Raw genomic sequence first — 18,797 nt, 5'->3', positions numbered from 1 at the left:
GTAGAACTTTTAGGCGCAAGGGCATTCTGTCAGATCCTTTTAAAAAATATTGATCTAAAGACATGGCACAGTAACCCTCCAACCAAGTAGAATGATTTCACTGAGTGAAAAGTATATATTAACCGAATATTTGAACTAATGTCACGGGAGCTCGCCAAAACACGTGTTCGCTCTACGACGCCATCTTCCCTTCCCCCTGATGTTATGTTTTAGTATAAGCACAAGAAGAATTTTATTAGCTGAAAGTATTGATGTTTGCTCATTGGTTTACCTTGGTGTTTGTTACAGAAATTCTGCTTGTGCAGTTAGGGGGGTTTTCACACTGGCAGTTTAGTCTGAAACAGAGCACAGTTCGCATGAAAAATTGGTAATGTGAAAGCTGTTTTGCGGACTGCGGAGCAGACTGTTAGCGAACACGAGACTACCTGTGTGTGGTGTGGTTTGCATGAGTGAGAAAGCAACCTGTTCGCTGGTCTGCACTTGTTCAGATAGTAAAATAACTTGTGCCTGTGTTTTTGCTGATTTAAGCATGATGACAATCATTTGCACAAAAACACCTACACATGCACACGTGCACCATGAGTGGCACAGGAACGTTGTGGGACACAGATGATGTGAGGCGTCTTTTTATATTTGTGCGTGAGTGAGCATGCAACCAGCTGTGTTCTCAAAAAAGATTGTTTGTGAGCATCAGATATAGTCACCTTCTCTAGGACATGTACTTCTGAATTACAGGATGTGACTCAGAGGTGCAAGTGTCATTCACTCTGGTGTGCATAAAGACTCCAGATATAAAAAAAAAAAAACCTACCCTCATTGTGATCTCCATCATGTGCACGTTTGTAATGATGCAAGTTAATGATGGGAAAGCACCAGGTTCAACCGAATCATATGCGAGTCTGAAACCAGACCAACGCTGCGGGGGGCGCCAGCAACATTCGCTGTCGGATTCGGACCACAGCAAATGTGCCCAGTGTGAAAACCACCTTAGTGTCATCTAGGGCTGGGTGATATGGCAAAAAAATAAAATCTAGATTTTTATCCAATTTACGGATTCACGTTTAAATTTTTTTCAACTTTTAAATGTACCCAACATGATTCAAATTGTATGTTCTTTATTAAAATGCAAGGCAACCTGGTTAGAGAAATCCAAGTTCATTTCATTATAGGAAACAAAGGAGTGTATGAAAAATGCACAAAGTGCACCACAGGGGGAAGTTGTCAACATAGTGTAAATGTAAAATAAATTAAAATCTAATAAATTCAGATGTTCAGAATTAAAAGAATAAAATAAGAAAACTGCAAAATACTACTTAGCCAGTGTAGGTATTCATTTGATCTAAAACAAATCTATCTAGAAAGTTATCTAGACATCAATATCTATAAATGATCAAGTTTATCTAGAAAGTACTCATATCAGACAATTTGTGTGTATATTCATAAACCTCTGCAGATAAAGACGCACCCTCTAGTGGTTCACGCCAAGCAGTGCAGCAGTATGAAATAATTTAATTACAATTCAACCCGCAGAGTTTGTCAAAATGACTGCTTGCCAAATGTTGACTATAGATGCAGTACACTTGAAACACATCGCAGAACAAAGCAATGATTAGTGATTTATCTGAATCATCATGGCAAAAGGAGCGGTGGATGTTTGATTTTCCCAAATATATCCTGTCCAAATTATTTGATAGTATTTGATACTTTTTTATGGGTCAAAGTAAGGAGACCATTCATCAGCATGCACATGCTGAGGCCAGTTATGGTCTTAAGCCATTGTAAACACAGCAAAAAAAAGAAACGTCCTCTCACTTTCAGCTGCTTTTATTTACAGCAAACTTAACATGTGTAAATATTTGTATGAACATAAAAAGATTCAACAATTGAGACATAAACTGAACAAGTTTCACAGACACATGACTAACAGAAACGGAATAATGAATCTCTGAACAAAGAGGGGGTCACTATCAAAAGTAACACTCAGTATCTGGTGTGGCCACCAGCTGCATTAAGTTCTTAAGTGCATCTCCTCCTCATGGACTGCACAAGATTTGCTAGTTCTTGCTGGAAGATGTTACCCCACTTTTCCACCAAGGCACTTGCAAGTTCCTGGATATTTCTGGGGGGAATGGCCCTAGCCCTCACCCTCCGATCCAACAGGTCCCAAATGTGCTCAGTGGGATTGAGATCCGGGCTTTTCGCTGGCCATGGCAGAACACTGACATTCCTGTCTTGCAGGAAATCACGCACAGAATGAGAAGTATGGCTGGTGACATTGTCATGCTGGAGGGTCATGTCAGGATGAGCCTGCAAGAAGGGTACCACATGAGGGAGGAGGATGTCTTCCCTGTAACGCACAGCATTGAGATTGCCTGCAAGGACAACAAGCTCAGTCCAATGATGCTGTGACACACCGCCCCAGACCATGACGGACCCTCCACCTCCAAATCGATCCCGCTCCAGAGTACAGGCCTTGGTGTAACACTCATTCCTCCGACCATCACCCTTGGTGAGACAAAACCGTGACCCGTCAGTGAAGAGGACATTTCGCCAGTCCTGTCTGGTCCAGCGAAGGTGGATTTGTGCCCATTGGCGACGTTGTTGCCGGTGATTTCTGGTAAGGACCTGCCTTACAACAGGCCTACAAGCCCTCAGTCCAGCCTCTCTCAGCCTGTTGCGGACAGTCTGAGAACTGATGGAGGGATTGTGCGTTCCTGGTGTAACTCGGGCAGTTGTTGTGGCCATCCTGTATCTGTCCTGCAGGTGTGATGTTCGGATGTACCGATCCTGTGCAGGTGTTGTTACACGTGATCTGCCACTGTGAGTACGATCAGCTGTCCTTCCTGTCTCCCTGTAGCGCTGTCTTAGGTGTCTCACATTACAGACAATGCAGTTTATTGCCCTGGCCACATCTGCAGTCCTCATGCCTCCATGCAGCATGCCTAAGGCACGTTCACGCAGGTGAGCAGGCACCCTAGGCATCTTTCTTCTGGTGTTTTCTGAGTCAGTAGAAAGGTCTCTTTAGTGTCCAAAGTTATTTTAACTGTGACCTTAATTGCCTACCATCTGTAAACTGTTAGTGTCTTAATGACTGTTCTACAGGTGCATGTGCATTAATTGTTTATGGTTCATGGAAAACATTGTTTAAACCCTTTCCAATAAAGATCTGTAGAATTTATTTGGATTTTACAAAATTCTTTAAAATACAATATCCTGAAAAAGGGATGTCTTTTTTTGCTGAGTTTATATATGCATGATGGACGAAGCTGAGCTACAATCACACTGTGTACAATCGTTCTGGGAATATTACCGCTGTCTTTAATATCAGTCTCCGTGTTGTTAACCTGTCACGTTCATTTGGAGCATGCCACACACATGCTGCTGATTAGATTGGGAGCGGCATTAAGATAAGCGCTGTGATTTTTTTTTTTTTTTTTTTTTTTTTTTTTCCTCTTCCTTATTCAGCCTTTGTTGGATTTACAATGTATCTAACTACAGTGTTTGCAGTGTTTTTATGCAAAATCTTGATTTCTCTATAAATAAAAAAGTCGTGTCAAATTAATTGAAAAAAATCTGAAACTGTGCAGCCCTAGTGTTATCAGTGGTTGTTTACCTGTTTTGAGGACACTGTTACAAAAATTCTAATACACTCATGTGAAAGTGCTGAAGCTACTCGCTTAAAAGATCAGAATTCAGATTGGGCTAAACTTTGGCTACATGCATTTCCGTTTTGCTTTTTATTTTGATCTTTTCTGGCATCAAAAAGTGTTTCCAGGAAGCCATAGCAACTATAGCCTCTCTTAGTAGCCACATATGACAGTGAAAGCATACGTTCTGTTCAGTCCTTCGTCAAGAACTCACTTGAGGCATATCCAGACAGTGAATGATCAAAAAATTACTCTAATTATTCACTGTCTCTTCAGTCCTTTGTGTTGCCTGATGCGTAACTATGTCCAAATCTGATACACTCCCAAAGAGCCACTTGCACACACAGAGCTCAAATTATCAACCTGCATGGTATTGTTTGCTGATACCTAAACCTCATGAGAATTTTCTCTGTCTGTCTACAGCTTTCATACAGTCAGACAACATCCTGGAGGTATTACACTTTGGGGAAGGAGGCCTCTTGCAGGTAAGCCTTTCAAGAGTTTTTGTGACTTACCATAGCATGCAGCTTGCGTCGCAGTTCCATGCCATACATTTTTCAAAAACATTTTTTGGGCACCACCATGTTGTTGTTAATACTAATACTAAAGCCCCGTTCACACTGGGAATTGTCACTTGGTGTCGCTAGACTTTGTGATCTGTTACGCTGGTGGGATTTCCTACTGCTGCCGCCGCTCTAACTTTATTGGTGCACTGCACAACTGGCAATAGTAGCATTTGAAATGCTGATTACAAATGATACTCTAGATAAAACTAAGATTTAATTCTAATTTGACAAGGAATCAGTTCTTTTGCCTCTAAAAGGGAGAGGGTTTTATATAACCTGCAGCAGTGCTTAATGCATCATATCATTAAACAAGACAAACGTTACTAGAGGTCGACCAATAGTGGGTTTTGCTGATACCGATAATTAAGGTGGGAAAACAGACCGATAGCCGATTAATTGGCCGATAGTTTAAAAAAATGTATAATATGAATGAAAACTTTCCACTCGATGTAAAATAGTGCTGAACTTTAGTATTAATCTCCATGGCGATACTTTAATAAATTTCTCCCACTCTGGTACCTTCAAAGCCTTTGCCATCTGAAATTAATGAAAATATTACAGGTCAAATGTGTTTAGTTCAGCAGTAACATTAAACACTGCCTTACAAAGCCAATAGTGACTGTATGCTTCATCACTTCTGAAAATATTTATTATATTTATGCTCTTAAGTTTTTTTTGTACATAACTACGTCATAAAATTAGGAAGTTTGTACTGAAGTTAATTTTGTCAGAAGGGAGAAATGTTTGGGAAACTTTATAGTCAAAAAACGTAAAACTATCAAATGGAAAACTATAAAACTGTTCCTGTGTGCATGCATTCACACAATGTACTGTGCTTGGTCTTCTGAAGCAGACGAACAGCAGAACAAAAACAGAAACTCAGGCAGCATGTTCATATAAGGTTGAACTAATGATGGATTTACTACTGATAATTAACTTATAAGTTTACTTACAAACAAAACCTCTTCTGACTGGAACAAATTGGACGCCCCTCAACCCCCCAAAAAAAAAAAAAAAACTCAACAGATCAGCGTGAATTCATGTTTTTTTTTTTTTTTTTTTTTTTTAAATTAAAAACAGTGTATTAAGAGGAAAGGCAAGGCAAGTAGTTTCTATCTTTGACTTAACATAATTCTAACCATTCAAACAATCAATGTCACTTTGGCTGTCCTCTTCACCTTGTTGGCAATGCAATTCTCCAGTGCAGCGATTAGTTATAAACAAACTAATTATCAAACCACCTTTGGTTGTCTTAAATGACTGATTTATTGTAAACTGACAATCATAATAACGTGTATTGTATAAATACCTAGGCTTTTGTCTGTTTTAATTCCGCGTTTGAAGCAACCGCCTCTATAAATAGCCTAGTCACTTGCACAACAAACTCCACTTGGAGTCAGTCATTGTTTTTTTTTATTTAACCTCTAGAGGGCGCTGTTATATTGTTGAACCAAGGAGTTCAGATTGTAGTACCCTCCACTGCCGGCCATGGAGAAATGAAGCCAAAAATAACTATAGGAATCTATCAGAGTTGATTTTTGCAGATAGTTAAAAAAGAAATGCTACTATCGGCCCGATTAATCGATAAATCCGATATATCGGTCGACCTCTAAAAATTATATCAGTATATTAATCAGACTCACTCGGAATGCCGACATGGTTTTCCATGCATCATTTTATTAGCCCATATCCATCTAAGTGGTTACAGACAAATGATATAGAACAGTCAAATCACTCACAGAAACTTTTAACTTCTCCATCTTGCCTGCACTTGCCTGCACTCGACTCCAGTATCACATTCACTGCCTGGTGACAGATGACATGAGTTCCTCTGTCTTAACTCTCATTGGTAGTTGCTCGTGAATGTCGTTTGTCATTTGCATAAAGCTCCCCACGGTGGTCTCTGTCGCCAATGGTCATGACAGCTCGTGTCACCGGAAGTTGCTGTGCTCTCATTGAAAATGAATGGGATTGTGTCGCTTAGTCGTGCGATGCTGCTGGCGGTGTGAACGGGGCTTAATAGGTATTAATACATTAAGAAATTACAGAAATATATTACAATTGCCTTTATAATTACAATTAGATTTATTATTATACAAGTAATATTTCTATAATAATTTTTTTTTACTTGTACGCAGTATTGCTATGGTGTCAGGTTAAATCTTCAAACTTTTATTTTGGCGGAAAACTGCAAGACGATCTTTCTGTGTGAAGTTAGGTTAACAACAGCCTTTGAATGAGTGCCTCATCCCAAATATGGTGAAATTCACATCTCCTCTTCTGTCCACTAAAACCTGGGCCTGTATTCAGTATTTTTGTCTTGCCACTAGGAGTTCTCCAAAGAGTTCCTAGCTAGGTGTTTTTGCTTAACCTATTCACAAAACTGCTAAGAGCAAGTTTTAGTAAGGAAATCTTAAGATAAGAGTACGGCAATTAAAGTGAATTTTGAGCGCTGTAAATATAATATGGAGCAATGTTTTAGATTTCATTTAGTCATTGTAAAGGCTTTTTTGTTTGTTTGTTTTTCTAAAAAACAATTTTTAATGCTATTTATTATGGTTTGTTTACGCCATTTTTATTGTGTATACAAGGCTATGTATACACTAATACATTTTAGTTTGAAAACGCACCTTTTTCGCTACATTTTGACCTTCCGGCCACACTGAGACAGCCTTTTATTCCAGTGAAAATTGAGCTTTTCAAAAATGCTCTCCCAAGTGTATAAATTTGAAAATGCCATCTTCGCGTTGTAGTGTGGACAGGGAAAACGGAAATGTCTGAAAACGATGACGTATTTGTTGTCGTGTGTCGCATTCATGTGATCCATCCAACCCAAAATAATCAAGCTGGTGGTCCACAATGTAGCGGTGTTGTTGTGTCTGCCATTTAATTTGAGAGTGTTGTTAAAGATAATGTCACTATGTACAACCTGTACATTGCATTCCTTCAAAGGCGACAGGACATTTAAGCGGAATTGCTGTTTGGCCACAGAACACGATGACAATTGTGTTTCAGACCATACATGGAATTGACCACGCTTTTTGCATTGTTTTCGCATGCGCAGTAAGAAGATTTGCACACGTTTCAGTGTGGACGAGCAGCTTTTGCAAAGCTTTTGAAAATGGCAGTGTGGACGGTGAACGTTTCAAAAATGAAAACACCGTTTTTTTAAATTATCTGGATTAATGTGGACATAGCCAAAAAGCCCCATAAATTGTACCCTAATAATATAAAATGTCTGAGCCATTTTAGAAGTATAACTGTAATGGTCCAATTAATGGTCCTTTACACATTCCCACGATCTTAGTATTTTTTTGTATGTAAAAGTTTGGACTTTTGTTGAAATGTTAATAAATAGCCATGGTCATGCTCTCCATCCAGCCATTCAGTTTTGTTACTAGAACAACTTATTTTAGCCCTGCAGAAGTAAACTTCAGTGAGAACTGCTCCAAGACTGTCTTTTTAGAGTGTGAAACAGAGCCATACTTGTACAAAAGCAGTAACCAATACATACAGTGAGAACTTTGTCCAACAGTTAGTCCTTCACACATTGGTAGGACATGTTTGGCCTAGACCTTCTGTCATTACCTGCTCTGTGTGCTTGTAGTCCTTGTGAACCTCTCACTATACATCTGGGTTTACTTCCCTTCTCTCTCTCTCTCTCTCTCATTTTTTTTTTACTGGAGAGCAATGTCTTGATTTTAGATGTTGTGCATATTGGCTGTACTGTAACTCTTCAAAACTATTTTTTCTCTTTCCTTCTAACAGACAGAATCTGATATTGATCTTAGCTCATATCATCAAAAAAGGTAAGGGTTTATTTTTATTCACCCTCAAGTTTTCTGCATGCATCATTTTGTAGATCCTGGGGCAAAGCCAGAGTCGGCATGTGGTTTACATTAGACTGGCCAAGGGAAGATTTTTCTGTATTTAACAAGACATGTGAACTGAATTTTCCCACTAAACTATGAGACATTCTTGTGCTTGTGGGGAAAAAAAGAAAGGAGGGGAAAAAAAAAAAAAAAAACTACTACAAACTGCCTCTGATGTCACTTCATCAGACTCCCTTCATATTTAAGATGATTTAATCAAATTCACATTAGTACTTTCTTGGCAGTCATGGACTTGCAGTAAATTAGTGCAAAACACAGGAGGTTTTACCTTATAAGGCTGCAAAGGGAATGAATCAATGGATGAATGAATGTGTCTTTCTGTGGCAGCTGTGATTTTACTCATTGGAACGGAGTTCAGGTAATTATTTTTCATCCCAGTCAACACCTCCCATATACAGTTGATATGTAACATTTATGAAGACCAACACTTTTTTTTAACATGTAAGCATAGGGGCTCCACTTGAAAATGATCTTTTTGTGTACTAGATGGACTATTAATTTGCTCAGCCAATCAAAGCTTTCCAGCACAGGGGATTGGCCAACCTGCTGAGCTGTATACATGAGCGTTGGCTGGTTTTCATTGGCTAATTGTGTGTTGTATGGCTCGTCACCTCAGCTGTTGCCGACGGGCATGCCCTTATAGAGACGGTGGAAACCAGGCTCAAGTCTAGCACTAGTGAGAAAATGAGGAAGCAAGCTAACACTGCTTTGTTGTTGTACCATGTGTGTGTGTACTGAGACCATGCAATCTTGCATATTTTGTGTATGCTGCTTGGAGTATCTCAGACAATTTGTAACTGTAAAGCTTAATCTGATTATGGTACACAAATGTAGAGCTGTGTGCTAGTTGCTAATAGACATAGTAAGCTTCCTTATTGTGGTTTTCTCTTCTGCTCATAGGTGGACAGTGTCTTTGTGTGCTTTCAGAGCAAATAATGAACTTTGTGTCTTCAGATAATGCTGTTTTTATTGCAGCTGATCAAGGTGTTTTTCTCTCTCTCTCTTTCTGCCCTGCCGTCTCACACACAGACTGCAGTTGGGAAGTGGTTGGCACTCTTTTAGCTATGTTAGGGACTTTGTCAAAGCTCTTTCCCTTTCTGTGGTATGTGCTACCAGATCAGTCAGCCCAGCTAATGCCCTATGACGCATAATATTTATTAAATATCTCTCTGATCTTGTGCCTCTGCTTGTCTGCTGTCTCTAAATAAAAAAGACTTGCGGTACATGCCACCCTCTTTATGGGACTGGTAAATGAAAAATTACTGATCATGCATTAAAAAATATTAAGCAGTATTTTACGTGTACTTCATTAGAAGTGGCAAATTTAAGGTGATGCTGGTGTGGTCAAGTCACTCTTTAGCTCTGTTTGGTGATGTTGTTAGTTGTTTCAGCTTGGCTGTGTAGCCAGAGGTCATGCTGACACTGTTATGAACAAGTGTGCAAGGTTTCAGAGCTTCTCTCAAATAAACAATGTTTGAGTTATGCTTGTCCAACCTGCATTTGGATACACTATTTCACTCAAACACCTTGCATTGCAACCTGAAATGTCACTCCCTGTTAATCCACAAACACGCTGCAAGTCTTGCTCAAGGAAGACAATGTCCTCAACCAAGTGGAATAACAAATTTGTCTGTCACTTTCCATTCCACGGTTTAAGGGCCGTTAAGAGTTTATTTTGGTAGTTTAACAGAAGCTGTGCCTCATAACCACATAGAATGTCCCTGTATTACTTCAATACTGGCCCATATAAAAGTTAAACGCACTTCACCAGCAAGTTCTACCATAATCTTTTAATTCTTTATTCCCCATCATGTGATCTTCGCTCCATTAAATCCGTTCTTTTAGCTATCCCGCTGACATGTTTCATGTTTTGTGAGGGACAGGGTTTTCTCCTCTTTTGCTCCAAAATTTACCCTTCGCTAAGCTCCGCCCCCCTTGGCTACCGTTGCTTGCTCTGAAAAGCTTTGCCGAATTTCACATAGGAAAGAATTGGAGATTGCCTTTTAACGGTGCATTTTTTGGCTTAATATTCTCATAAATGGAATTGACAACATTCTTAAGTTGTCTGGAATGAAGAGTGACATTGTAAAGCATATTTATCTGATTTTTATTTTGTAAAATAAATTGTTAAATTACACTGTATTTTGATTGAAAACTCTGGAGACTGTGAATCAGAATCAGGGCAAGTGATCATCACAGTCGCATAAAAAGAGAAGCGTAATTTAATGGCGATTACACACCTGAGAACATTAGCGAAAGTGAACAAAATTGCTAATAACGTCTCATAACACACTCACTATGATGCTGTGATCTCTTTATTTACTGTTGCCTTTAAGACCTGAATAAAAAAAAAAGTTATATTATTTGCTTTAATTTACATTGGAGCAAATGTAGGTGTCGTTGCTGATGTTATACATGCTCATTTGGCAATGAAGAATGACACTGTTTAATCCATGGCATGCTCTTCTCAGTATTTATTCCCGTAGACTCTTGGGGAAAAAGCATGCACTTGTCAGAGAAATGGAGGATGGCAACAGTTTCTAAGACAGGATTGGCCAGAAACACTTAAGGCATGACTTAGGAGTTCCAATTGTGGAACTCATTTCTTAGAGATATTAGAGATGCACCAAGTATTAAGGCCAAAGTATACTTTGGCTGTCCACATTGGTGATCGCTTCGCGCATAATAGTGACGCAAATTTCGTCCTCGTCTGCGTGCATCACAGAGCATGCACCTGCCGTTGACTGTACTAAAAGAGTATCGCAAAGCAGTTTGAGATTCCACTGGTTACAGCTAGGGCTAGTAGAAATCTGGGGAAAAGCCTATTTTATTCATGCATTTTGAGAAATTATCAGATGTAATACAAGCATAACAAAAATGAATAGTATTTTACATTTTTACATGTACATGCTTTATTAGAAGCTGTGAGATTTCCTCACTCAGTCTCTCTTAAATGTTGTGGGAGCGTCTGTTGACAGTTGTCAATTCGACAGGTGTCGGTTTTCTGAGATCATTGCTCATGGGAACCCACACTTTGTCCTCGGTAGATATTTTGAATGATATTCTTGGTCCAGGTGGGTGGAAGAATTTTACAAAAACATCAGTTTTCCACGCTGATGTCCTCAACCAATGGTGTCTTTAATGCATTGATTTTCTCAGCCAGAGAAACAGAGAATTCATCCCTAGGGAGAATGACAGTGATCATATCTGCTCTGTCAGTCATAACCCACTGCTTAAAGGTGATGTTATCAGGAAGTGTGTCATCTTTGTCTGACTCTTCAAGCATCTGCAGTAAGGCCTCTATACCTGGACACTGGTCACACTTGTTAAGCATGCAGTCATAACTGTTTATGTCACAGACTAGAAGTTTCAGCAGGTCCATGTAGTCCACTTTTAGCTTTGCTGACTCAACTATCAGCTTGATGTTTTGATGTTGTTTGCAGATACAGGCACTGAAAGTTCCAGATGCTCCTGCCAGCACACCATTTTGGCCTCAGTTCACAAAATTTTGATCTCCCTATCTTTAACTCTGGGTGCTGATTTTTAATTTAGTTTAGATTTCTACTAGCCCTAGCTCTGTAAGCAGTGGAATCTCAAACTCAAAATACATTTTACAGCAGAATGCTACTATAGAGAACTTATTTCTGTGAAAATTTCAGGTTCCTATCTGGTCCCCCACCAGAGGTATTCAACCCGAAATTGAGGGGAATTTTTAAAAAAAGTCTCAAACCTGAAATGTTCTGCATGCACACTATACTTACCTAGGTACCCCCTAAAAAAATTAAGACTGAGACTCGAACCCTTCCCATTATAAATTGACCCTAAAAGTGGAACTTTGAGCAATCTTGAGTATTACATTAGGAATTAATTTCAGAAAGTCTAAGGAACAAGAATGTGCAAGATGTTTATATATGTACATGTACCTTATAATTTGCTCTAGAAATCAGTTTTTTGATTGGAGCTAGGACCATCCTGAGCTGAGATATTGAGGTTTCCATAAACAGCTGTATAACCAAAATGTATCGTGTGTCATGACACAAAGATGGCCGTCGTGGTTAAACCAAGTAAAATAAAAATAAAAAACCGGTGGTTTTTGTAATACCAATACATAGAGGTAATCACTATTAAAATTAAAAATGGTCAAGCAACCTGTATTGGACCACTTGAGATGGACTGACTCCTGTGTACATTTTTCCACTTACTTCAGTTTGATCAATTTAGCAACCCAAAACCCAGAATTTCATGCTTTGATTAAATTTTAAGTGAGACAGTACAACGCAACTGAAAGCTAAAAAACATATCCTTGAGGAAAACAAAGTTATGCCTTTTAATAAAACATAATACCTTGGGCCATATTAGTTGGTCACACCCTAAAATCAATGATATCTTACCTGAAGGACCATATCATTTGCCATAGATTTATTTCCATTTATTCAGGCTGCCAGGTACAAGCCTTGCCGATATGTGAGGAGAGTATTGTTAAATCAAATATGGTAGAGTGGGGAGTGGGGGCTCATAGACTTTAAACTCTAAGAAAATGCACTTGCAGTGTTGGCTCATGCAGCACAATGCATAGGATCATGATGCAGTCTTGCAAATTACAATTGAAATTCTGTCAAGATTACCAATATTTTAAAAGATGTACATTGGCGGCCAAATGTTTGGAATAATTCCTCAAAAATGGCAAAAAAGAAACCGCTTTCTCTAAAAACTAGTCAGTCAATCATTGTTTTGAGGAATGAAGGCTATTCAATGCTTGAAATTGCCAAAAAAACTGAAGATTTCATACAAAGGTGTACACTACAGTCTTCAAAGACAAAGGACAGCTGGCTCTAACAAGGACAGAAAGAGATGTGCAAAGCTGTATGACTTTCTTATTTCAGAAGGAGATATTGGGGAGTTTCAGTCACCATTCACTTTCATTGAATGAAAAAGACTAAATGTTTTGCTTAACATCTCCTTTTTTGTTCCATGGCAGAGAAAAATTCATACAGACTCGGGTGAGCAGTGATGACAGAAATTACATTTTTAAATGAACTGCCCTTTAACTACCTTTTAAAGTATTTGTAAAAGGTATCTGCCAAGAAAAAAGTTATTCAGCACATTCAGCTGATTCACAGCAGCGCCATATTTGATTTTTGACAAGAATGACAACGAGTCTGTGAGGGATAGACGTACAGTCTCTTCAATGGGCTGTACCACTGTTTAAAGTGTTTTTGGATTGTTCCGCAGACAAAACATTGGAAAAATATATTTTCAAGGACGCTCCGTAGACAAAAAACTCCAGACAACATGAGTTGTAGAAAATCAGATGGGATCTAGGAGATTTTTAAAGCTTTATACTGTGCATGCCATTGAAGAGATGGTAAGTCTATCCCTCACAGCTTAAAATACGAGGATTTAGAGCGCATTGGGAATTGGGCATTCCAATTTGGGGAGGGAAAAATAAAAATCTTAAATTTAAATCCTTCGAACCTGCAGAAACCCTGCTTGAATAATCATGCTAATTTGGTATTAGAAAATCACTTGCCATTATATCAAACACTGCTGAAAGCTATTTGGTTCATTAAATGAAGCTGAACATTGTATTTGTTTTTGAGTTGCCACAATATGCAATAGACTGGCATGTCTTAAGGTCAGTATTAGTTCAAAAATGGCAAAAAAGAAACCGCTTTCTCTAAAAACTAGTCAGTCAATCATTGTTTTGAGGAATGAAGGCTATTCAATGCTTGAAATTGCCAAAAAAACTGAAGATTTCATACAAAGGTGTACACTACAGTCTTCAAAGACAAAGGACAGCTGGCTCTAACAAGGACAGAAAGAGATGTGGAAGGCCAGATGTACAAATAAACAAAAGGATAAGTATATCAGAGTCTCTAGTTTGAGAAATAGACGCCTCGCATGTCCTCAGCTGACAGCTTCATTGAATTCTACCTGCTCAACACCAGTTTCATGTACAACAGTAAAGAGAAGACTAAGGGGTGTAGGCCTTATGGGAAGAATTTAAAAGAAAAAGCCACTTTTGAAACCAAAAAACAAAAAGAAAATGTTAGAGTGGGCAAAGAAACACAGACATTGGACAACAGATAATTGGAAAAGAGTGTTATGGATTTTAACCCCATTGAGCTTTTGTGAGATCAGCAAGACTGTAATGTGCGTGAGAAATGCCCAACAAGACAGCCACATCTATGGCAAGTGCTACAGGAAACGTGTGGTGAAATGTCACCTGAGTATCTGGACAAACTGACAGCTAGAATACCAAGGATCTGCAAAGCTGTCATTGCTGCACGTGGAGGATTTTTTGATGAGAACTCCTTGAAGTAGTTCAAGAAGTTCTGAACGTTTTTTTTCAAATTGTAATATTAATTTTTCACGTTATTAATGTCCTGACTATACATTGTGATCAGTTGAATGTCACTTTGGTGAATAAAGGTACCAATTTCTTTCCATAAGAGCAAAATCTGTACATTATTCCAAACTTTTGGCCGCCAGTGTAGGTATAACCAGATTTTACAGTAGATGCTTTTGTCCATGTGTGTATAAATGTGGTTTGGTTATTTGTCCAGATCTCTTAGAGGTTAAAGACTTGGTTTCTTGAACTTTAATGTTTGGTGTAAACCTGATGCTTCCATGCAAGACAAAGCCTGTTTGCAACCCTGTGTGTGAGTGTAGAATGTCTCTTTCTCTTTGCCTGGGGGGAAACATAGAGGTATTATTTGATCCTCGACAGTCCATCATATGCAGTAATGTTTTTAGGATGAGAGAAAAAAAGCACATTGAAATCCAAGAAGATGTGTGTCTGTCTGGTTACTGTCTTTTCATTTACTGTGTGTCCCTTTCTCTTGCAGTGCGTCCTCTCAGAGGGGGAACAGCAGACCCATACGCTTTGAGCCTCCAATGCTGGACTTTCATGAACAGTAAGTCAACGGTACATGGCTTGTTGACATGAAGTTTCAAGCAGTAGCAGTGTGATATGATATTAAGCATAAAACTGTTTGAAACGATTATACAGGAATTAGAAAATGTTATTATACATTAGAGCTGCAGGATTAATCATTAAAACCCACGCAATCTTATTCCTAAATGACAGCAGTTCAGCGATGTATGTTAACTTTCCTATGCCTTTTGTAAGGTGGTCAAATTTTGAGACACATTTTTAAAGGGTGAAGTTAACTTGATATGGCATCTAAAAAAACAGCACTCCTGCATGACATGCTGAATAAACTAGGAAATGCAATGGCCAAAGACGTTAACGCTGATTTATGCTTCTGCATCAAACCTACGGCATAGGCTCCGTGTAGTGGCTAGCGCATTGGTTCGCATTTATAGTTCTGTTTTGGTGTGTCTGCGTCGTTCTGTGAGTACAGAATGGGGCCTGGGTAGCTCAGTGGTAAAAAAACGCTGGCTATCACCCCTGGAGTTCGCTATCCCAGGGTGTGCTGAGTGACTCCAGCCAGGTCTCCTAAGCAACCAAATTGGCCCGGTTGCTAGGGTGGGTAGAGTCACATGGGATAACCTCCTCGTGGTCGCTATAATGTGGTTCGTTCTCGGTGGGGCGCGTGGTGAGTTGAGCGCGGATGCCGTGGTGGAAGGCGTGAAGCCTCCACACGCGCTATGTCTCCGTGGCAACGCGCTCAACAAGCCACGTGATAAGATGCGTGGGTTGATGTTCTCAGACGTGGAGGCAACTGGGATTCATCCTCCGCCACCTGGATTGAGGCGAATCACTACGCCACCACGAGGACTTAAAAGCGCACTGGGAATTGGGCATTCCAAATTGGGTGAAAAAGGGGAAAAAATAATAATAATAATAATAATAATAAATAAACAAAAGCAATGTAATTTCTGGATCCAAAAGTATTTATTAAATTATTGTAGCATCAAAAATGAGTTCAAAGTATGTGAACATGTCAATTTAGGTACGTATTATTTAAGGCATATTATTTATATTGCAGGCAGAAAATAAATGAGGAAATTAATGTATGCTTGCTCTTGAGTCGCTTAAATAATAATAGCCTACATAAATATTTTGACATACTTTTGACGTTCTGTGCTGGAAAAGAAATCATCAAATTAATTAATAACTACTCGCTTGAATAACACAAAAGGGGTGTCATTTTTAAGACTTTACAATGCATATGGGCAATGTAACCAACTCTTACCAGGTGCTTTTTAATTTGCTGAAAAATTAGAAGTGTTCTGTTTCCATAACTTATGATTATTTACTGTACACATACTGTCAAACGTACAGTCAAATCATTATGCTGATTGGAAAGTTTGTGAGTAGTAATACAGACATATTATTTCACTCACATATCATATTAATTTCAAGTAAAGGCCCAGAGAAAAAAACCTTTTAGAGTGAATAAGCTGTAAACATATATATTTTGTAGTTTTTCGCTTGTAACTTCATGAAACACAAACATAATAATGCTCTCGATTGAGATAATTGCTTTAATGGTCCAAATACAATGTAATATAATGCATCTGAGCAACCTCAGATATCCTTGTTATCCTGGGGGGCAGTCTCTGGTTAAAGTGGATCAGCAGCTGTTGTGGTCTGTTTCGACCAGACACATGGTTACATTTTAGAAGAGTTGCATGTCAGGCTATGGCGTAGGCCCTACGTGTAGCCTGCGCTGTAGGTTCGACGCAGAAGTATAAATCGGCCTTTAGTCTAGCACAGTGGTTCCCAAACTGCAGTGTGTCGCAACGACTGGCAAAGGGTGCCACGAAATCTCTGCTCAATTCAATATTTCAAAAGCTACCGATACTAAAAAATACTGGCAGTATCAAGCTCTGACTCAATTTGGTAACCATTTGCTGTTTGATTTCATCTGGCCACTTACAAACGCTCACATGCGTATGCTGTCTGTGCGCTTGTGTCCTGTGATGAATGCAGCTGAGTGCGTGAACAGCCAAATGCAAATTATTATTTTTTTTTTATTTTTAATTTTTTTCAAAATGCCCCTTTTGACGCGTTCCAATCCCAGCACCTAAAATGTACATTTTACCTTATACATGTACTATACATTTTTAACTTAAAATCTTGATGCTGGAAAAAAGTTCTACAGAATCCTAAAAAGAATGAGCACTGCAAAAATGTCTCTGCTTTTCCTGTTCATGAAAATAGCTAGTTTTATCTTTAGTAAGTTTCCAATAACATCTTCCCAGCTTGCTATTGGTACAATAACAGCCATTCACTGACAAGATTACAACATTTCATTTAGATGACCTAATCTAAGTAATGCGGTGTGGTTTTTTTGCAGAAGTTGGTAATTTTTGTCCTTCGTGACATATTTTGTGGACTTCAATCTAGTTGCATAATAAACTATTGTTTTACTTGGTGTTGTATGTACTTTTGTCTATATAGTTTAAAGAAGATTACCAACACCCATGCCTGCCTCATTAGATGCATTAGTTTTATTAGCTCACTCTAGGGATGAGCGATACCACTTATTTTCTTTCGATCCGATACCAATAATTTCAAGTCCAATATCGTTGATACGATACCTATATCGATTACTTTTATTAAATTGATTTCTTTGGGATAATTTTTTTTGTCATAATTCAAGTCATTAATTAATTAATTAATTAATTTTTCCCCATTTGTGAGCCTAAACTGAAAATTATTAGACTTCTGTTTTGTTTATACCTACAAATATTAACCATGGTAAAAAGACCTTGGTTAACACAATATTACTTTCAGTAAAACCATTGTTAACAATTTTTTTTAATTGCTTATTAACAACAATTATAAGAAATGTCACCTTTTAGATGTTATTTTAGTGTGAATTTACCCCAGAAGCTATTTCTCTGATTTTCTGTCATTACCTCTACAAGGCACTGATCCCTCTTGTTTGAACGAGCTTTGTGACGGCGTAAGCGCTTGTCTACTTGTGTCTTTTAGTGTGCATTTTAAGATAAGCGGAAGAAGAAATAGTTCCCATCCTGCACAAGTATTTGCTAATATGGCCTGATCCTTTTTATTTCACTTTGAAGCTTATGATTATTATTTATGGTAACCAAATAATAATAATCCCTAGTTAAAAAAAAACCAAAATGTTAGAATCAATATTTTTTTTTGTGAGGATCAATATTTTTGATGCAGCATCAGTATCGGAAGTATCGATACTTTAGGATCGATTCACCCATCCCTAGCTCACTCCCCGTGCTGCCAGCAGGTCAGGTGATACCTACAGCCTCTGACTCAGGGTGCGTTCTGTTCAGAAGAATACTATGTGCTATTTCCTGCAAAGGCCTCACCTTTGCACCCAAGTCAGAACTTTGGAGGGTAGCATGCAGCTGCTTTAATAAAGCAATTAGCTTGAAAGACTGCGCACTTCAGTGAGTTTTACCACAGAAAAAGATGTGTCCGTCTCCAGTGTTGGGGAGTAACGGAATACATGTAACGGAATACGTATTTAAAATACAAAATTTAAGTAACTATATTCCACTACAGTTACAATTTAAATTATTGGTAATTAAATTACAGTTACATTCAAAAATTATTTTGATTACTGAAGAGATTAATTTACATTTTATTGTCATTTGTTTCATTTAATATTTAGTCCTTTCAGATGGAAAACATTTATACATATAAATGATGTGATCCAAAGTGCATTTGAACAGAGGTGAAACACTTTCTTATGACGTGTTACATTCATACGAGAAGACAGAGAAGTAAGTTT

At 38.4% G+C, this 18,797-nt stretch overlaps 1 protein-coding gene across 3 annotated transcripts in view; it reads left to right on the top strand.

Annotated features, from left to right (window-relative positions):
* LOC127448726 (transmembrane protein 131-like) overlaps positions 1 to 18,797 on the top strand; it is a 95,296-nt gene that overhangs the window by 27,804 nt on the left and 48,695 nt on the right. For all 3 annotated transcript variants that reach the window (XM_051711488.1, XM_051711487.1, XM_051711486.1), the window contains exons 2-4: positions 4,071 to 4,132; positions 7,982 to 8,022; positions 14,955 to 15,023. In XM_051711488.1, the coding sequence (XP_051567448.1) occupies positions 4,071 to 4,132; positions 7,982 to 8,022; positions 14,955 to 15,023 (172 nt within the window). The remainder of the gene's footprint in view (positions 1 to 4,070; positions 4,133 to 7,981; positions 8,023 to 14,954; positions 15,024 to 18,797) is intronic.

Source organism: Myxocyprinus asiaticus, chromosome 12, assembly GCF_019703515.2.
Source record: "Myxocyprinus asiaticus isolate MX2 ecotype Aquarium Trade chromosome 12, UBuf_Myxa_2, whole genome shotgun sequence".
In the NCBI taxonomy this organism is placed as follows: Eukaryota; Metazoa; Chordata; class Actinopteri; order Cypriniformes; family Catostomidae; genus Myxocyprinus; species Myxocyprinus asiaticus.
The sequence above is the reverse complement of the archived record's forward strand: the minus strand, read 5'-3'. Positions and strand labels throughout refer to the sequence as shown.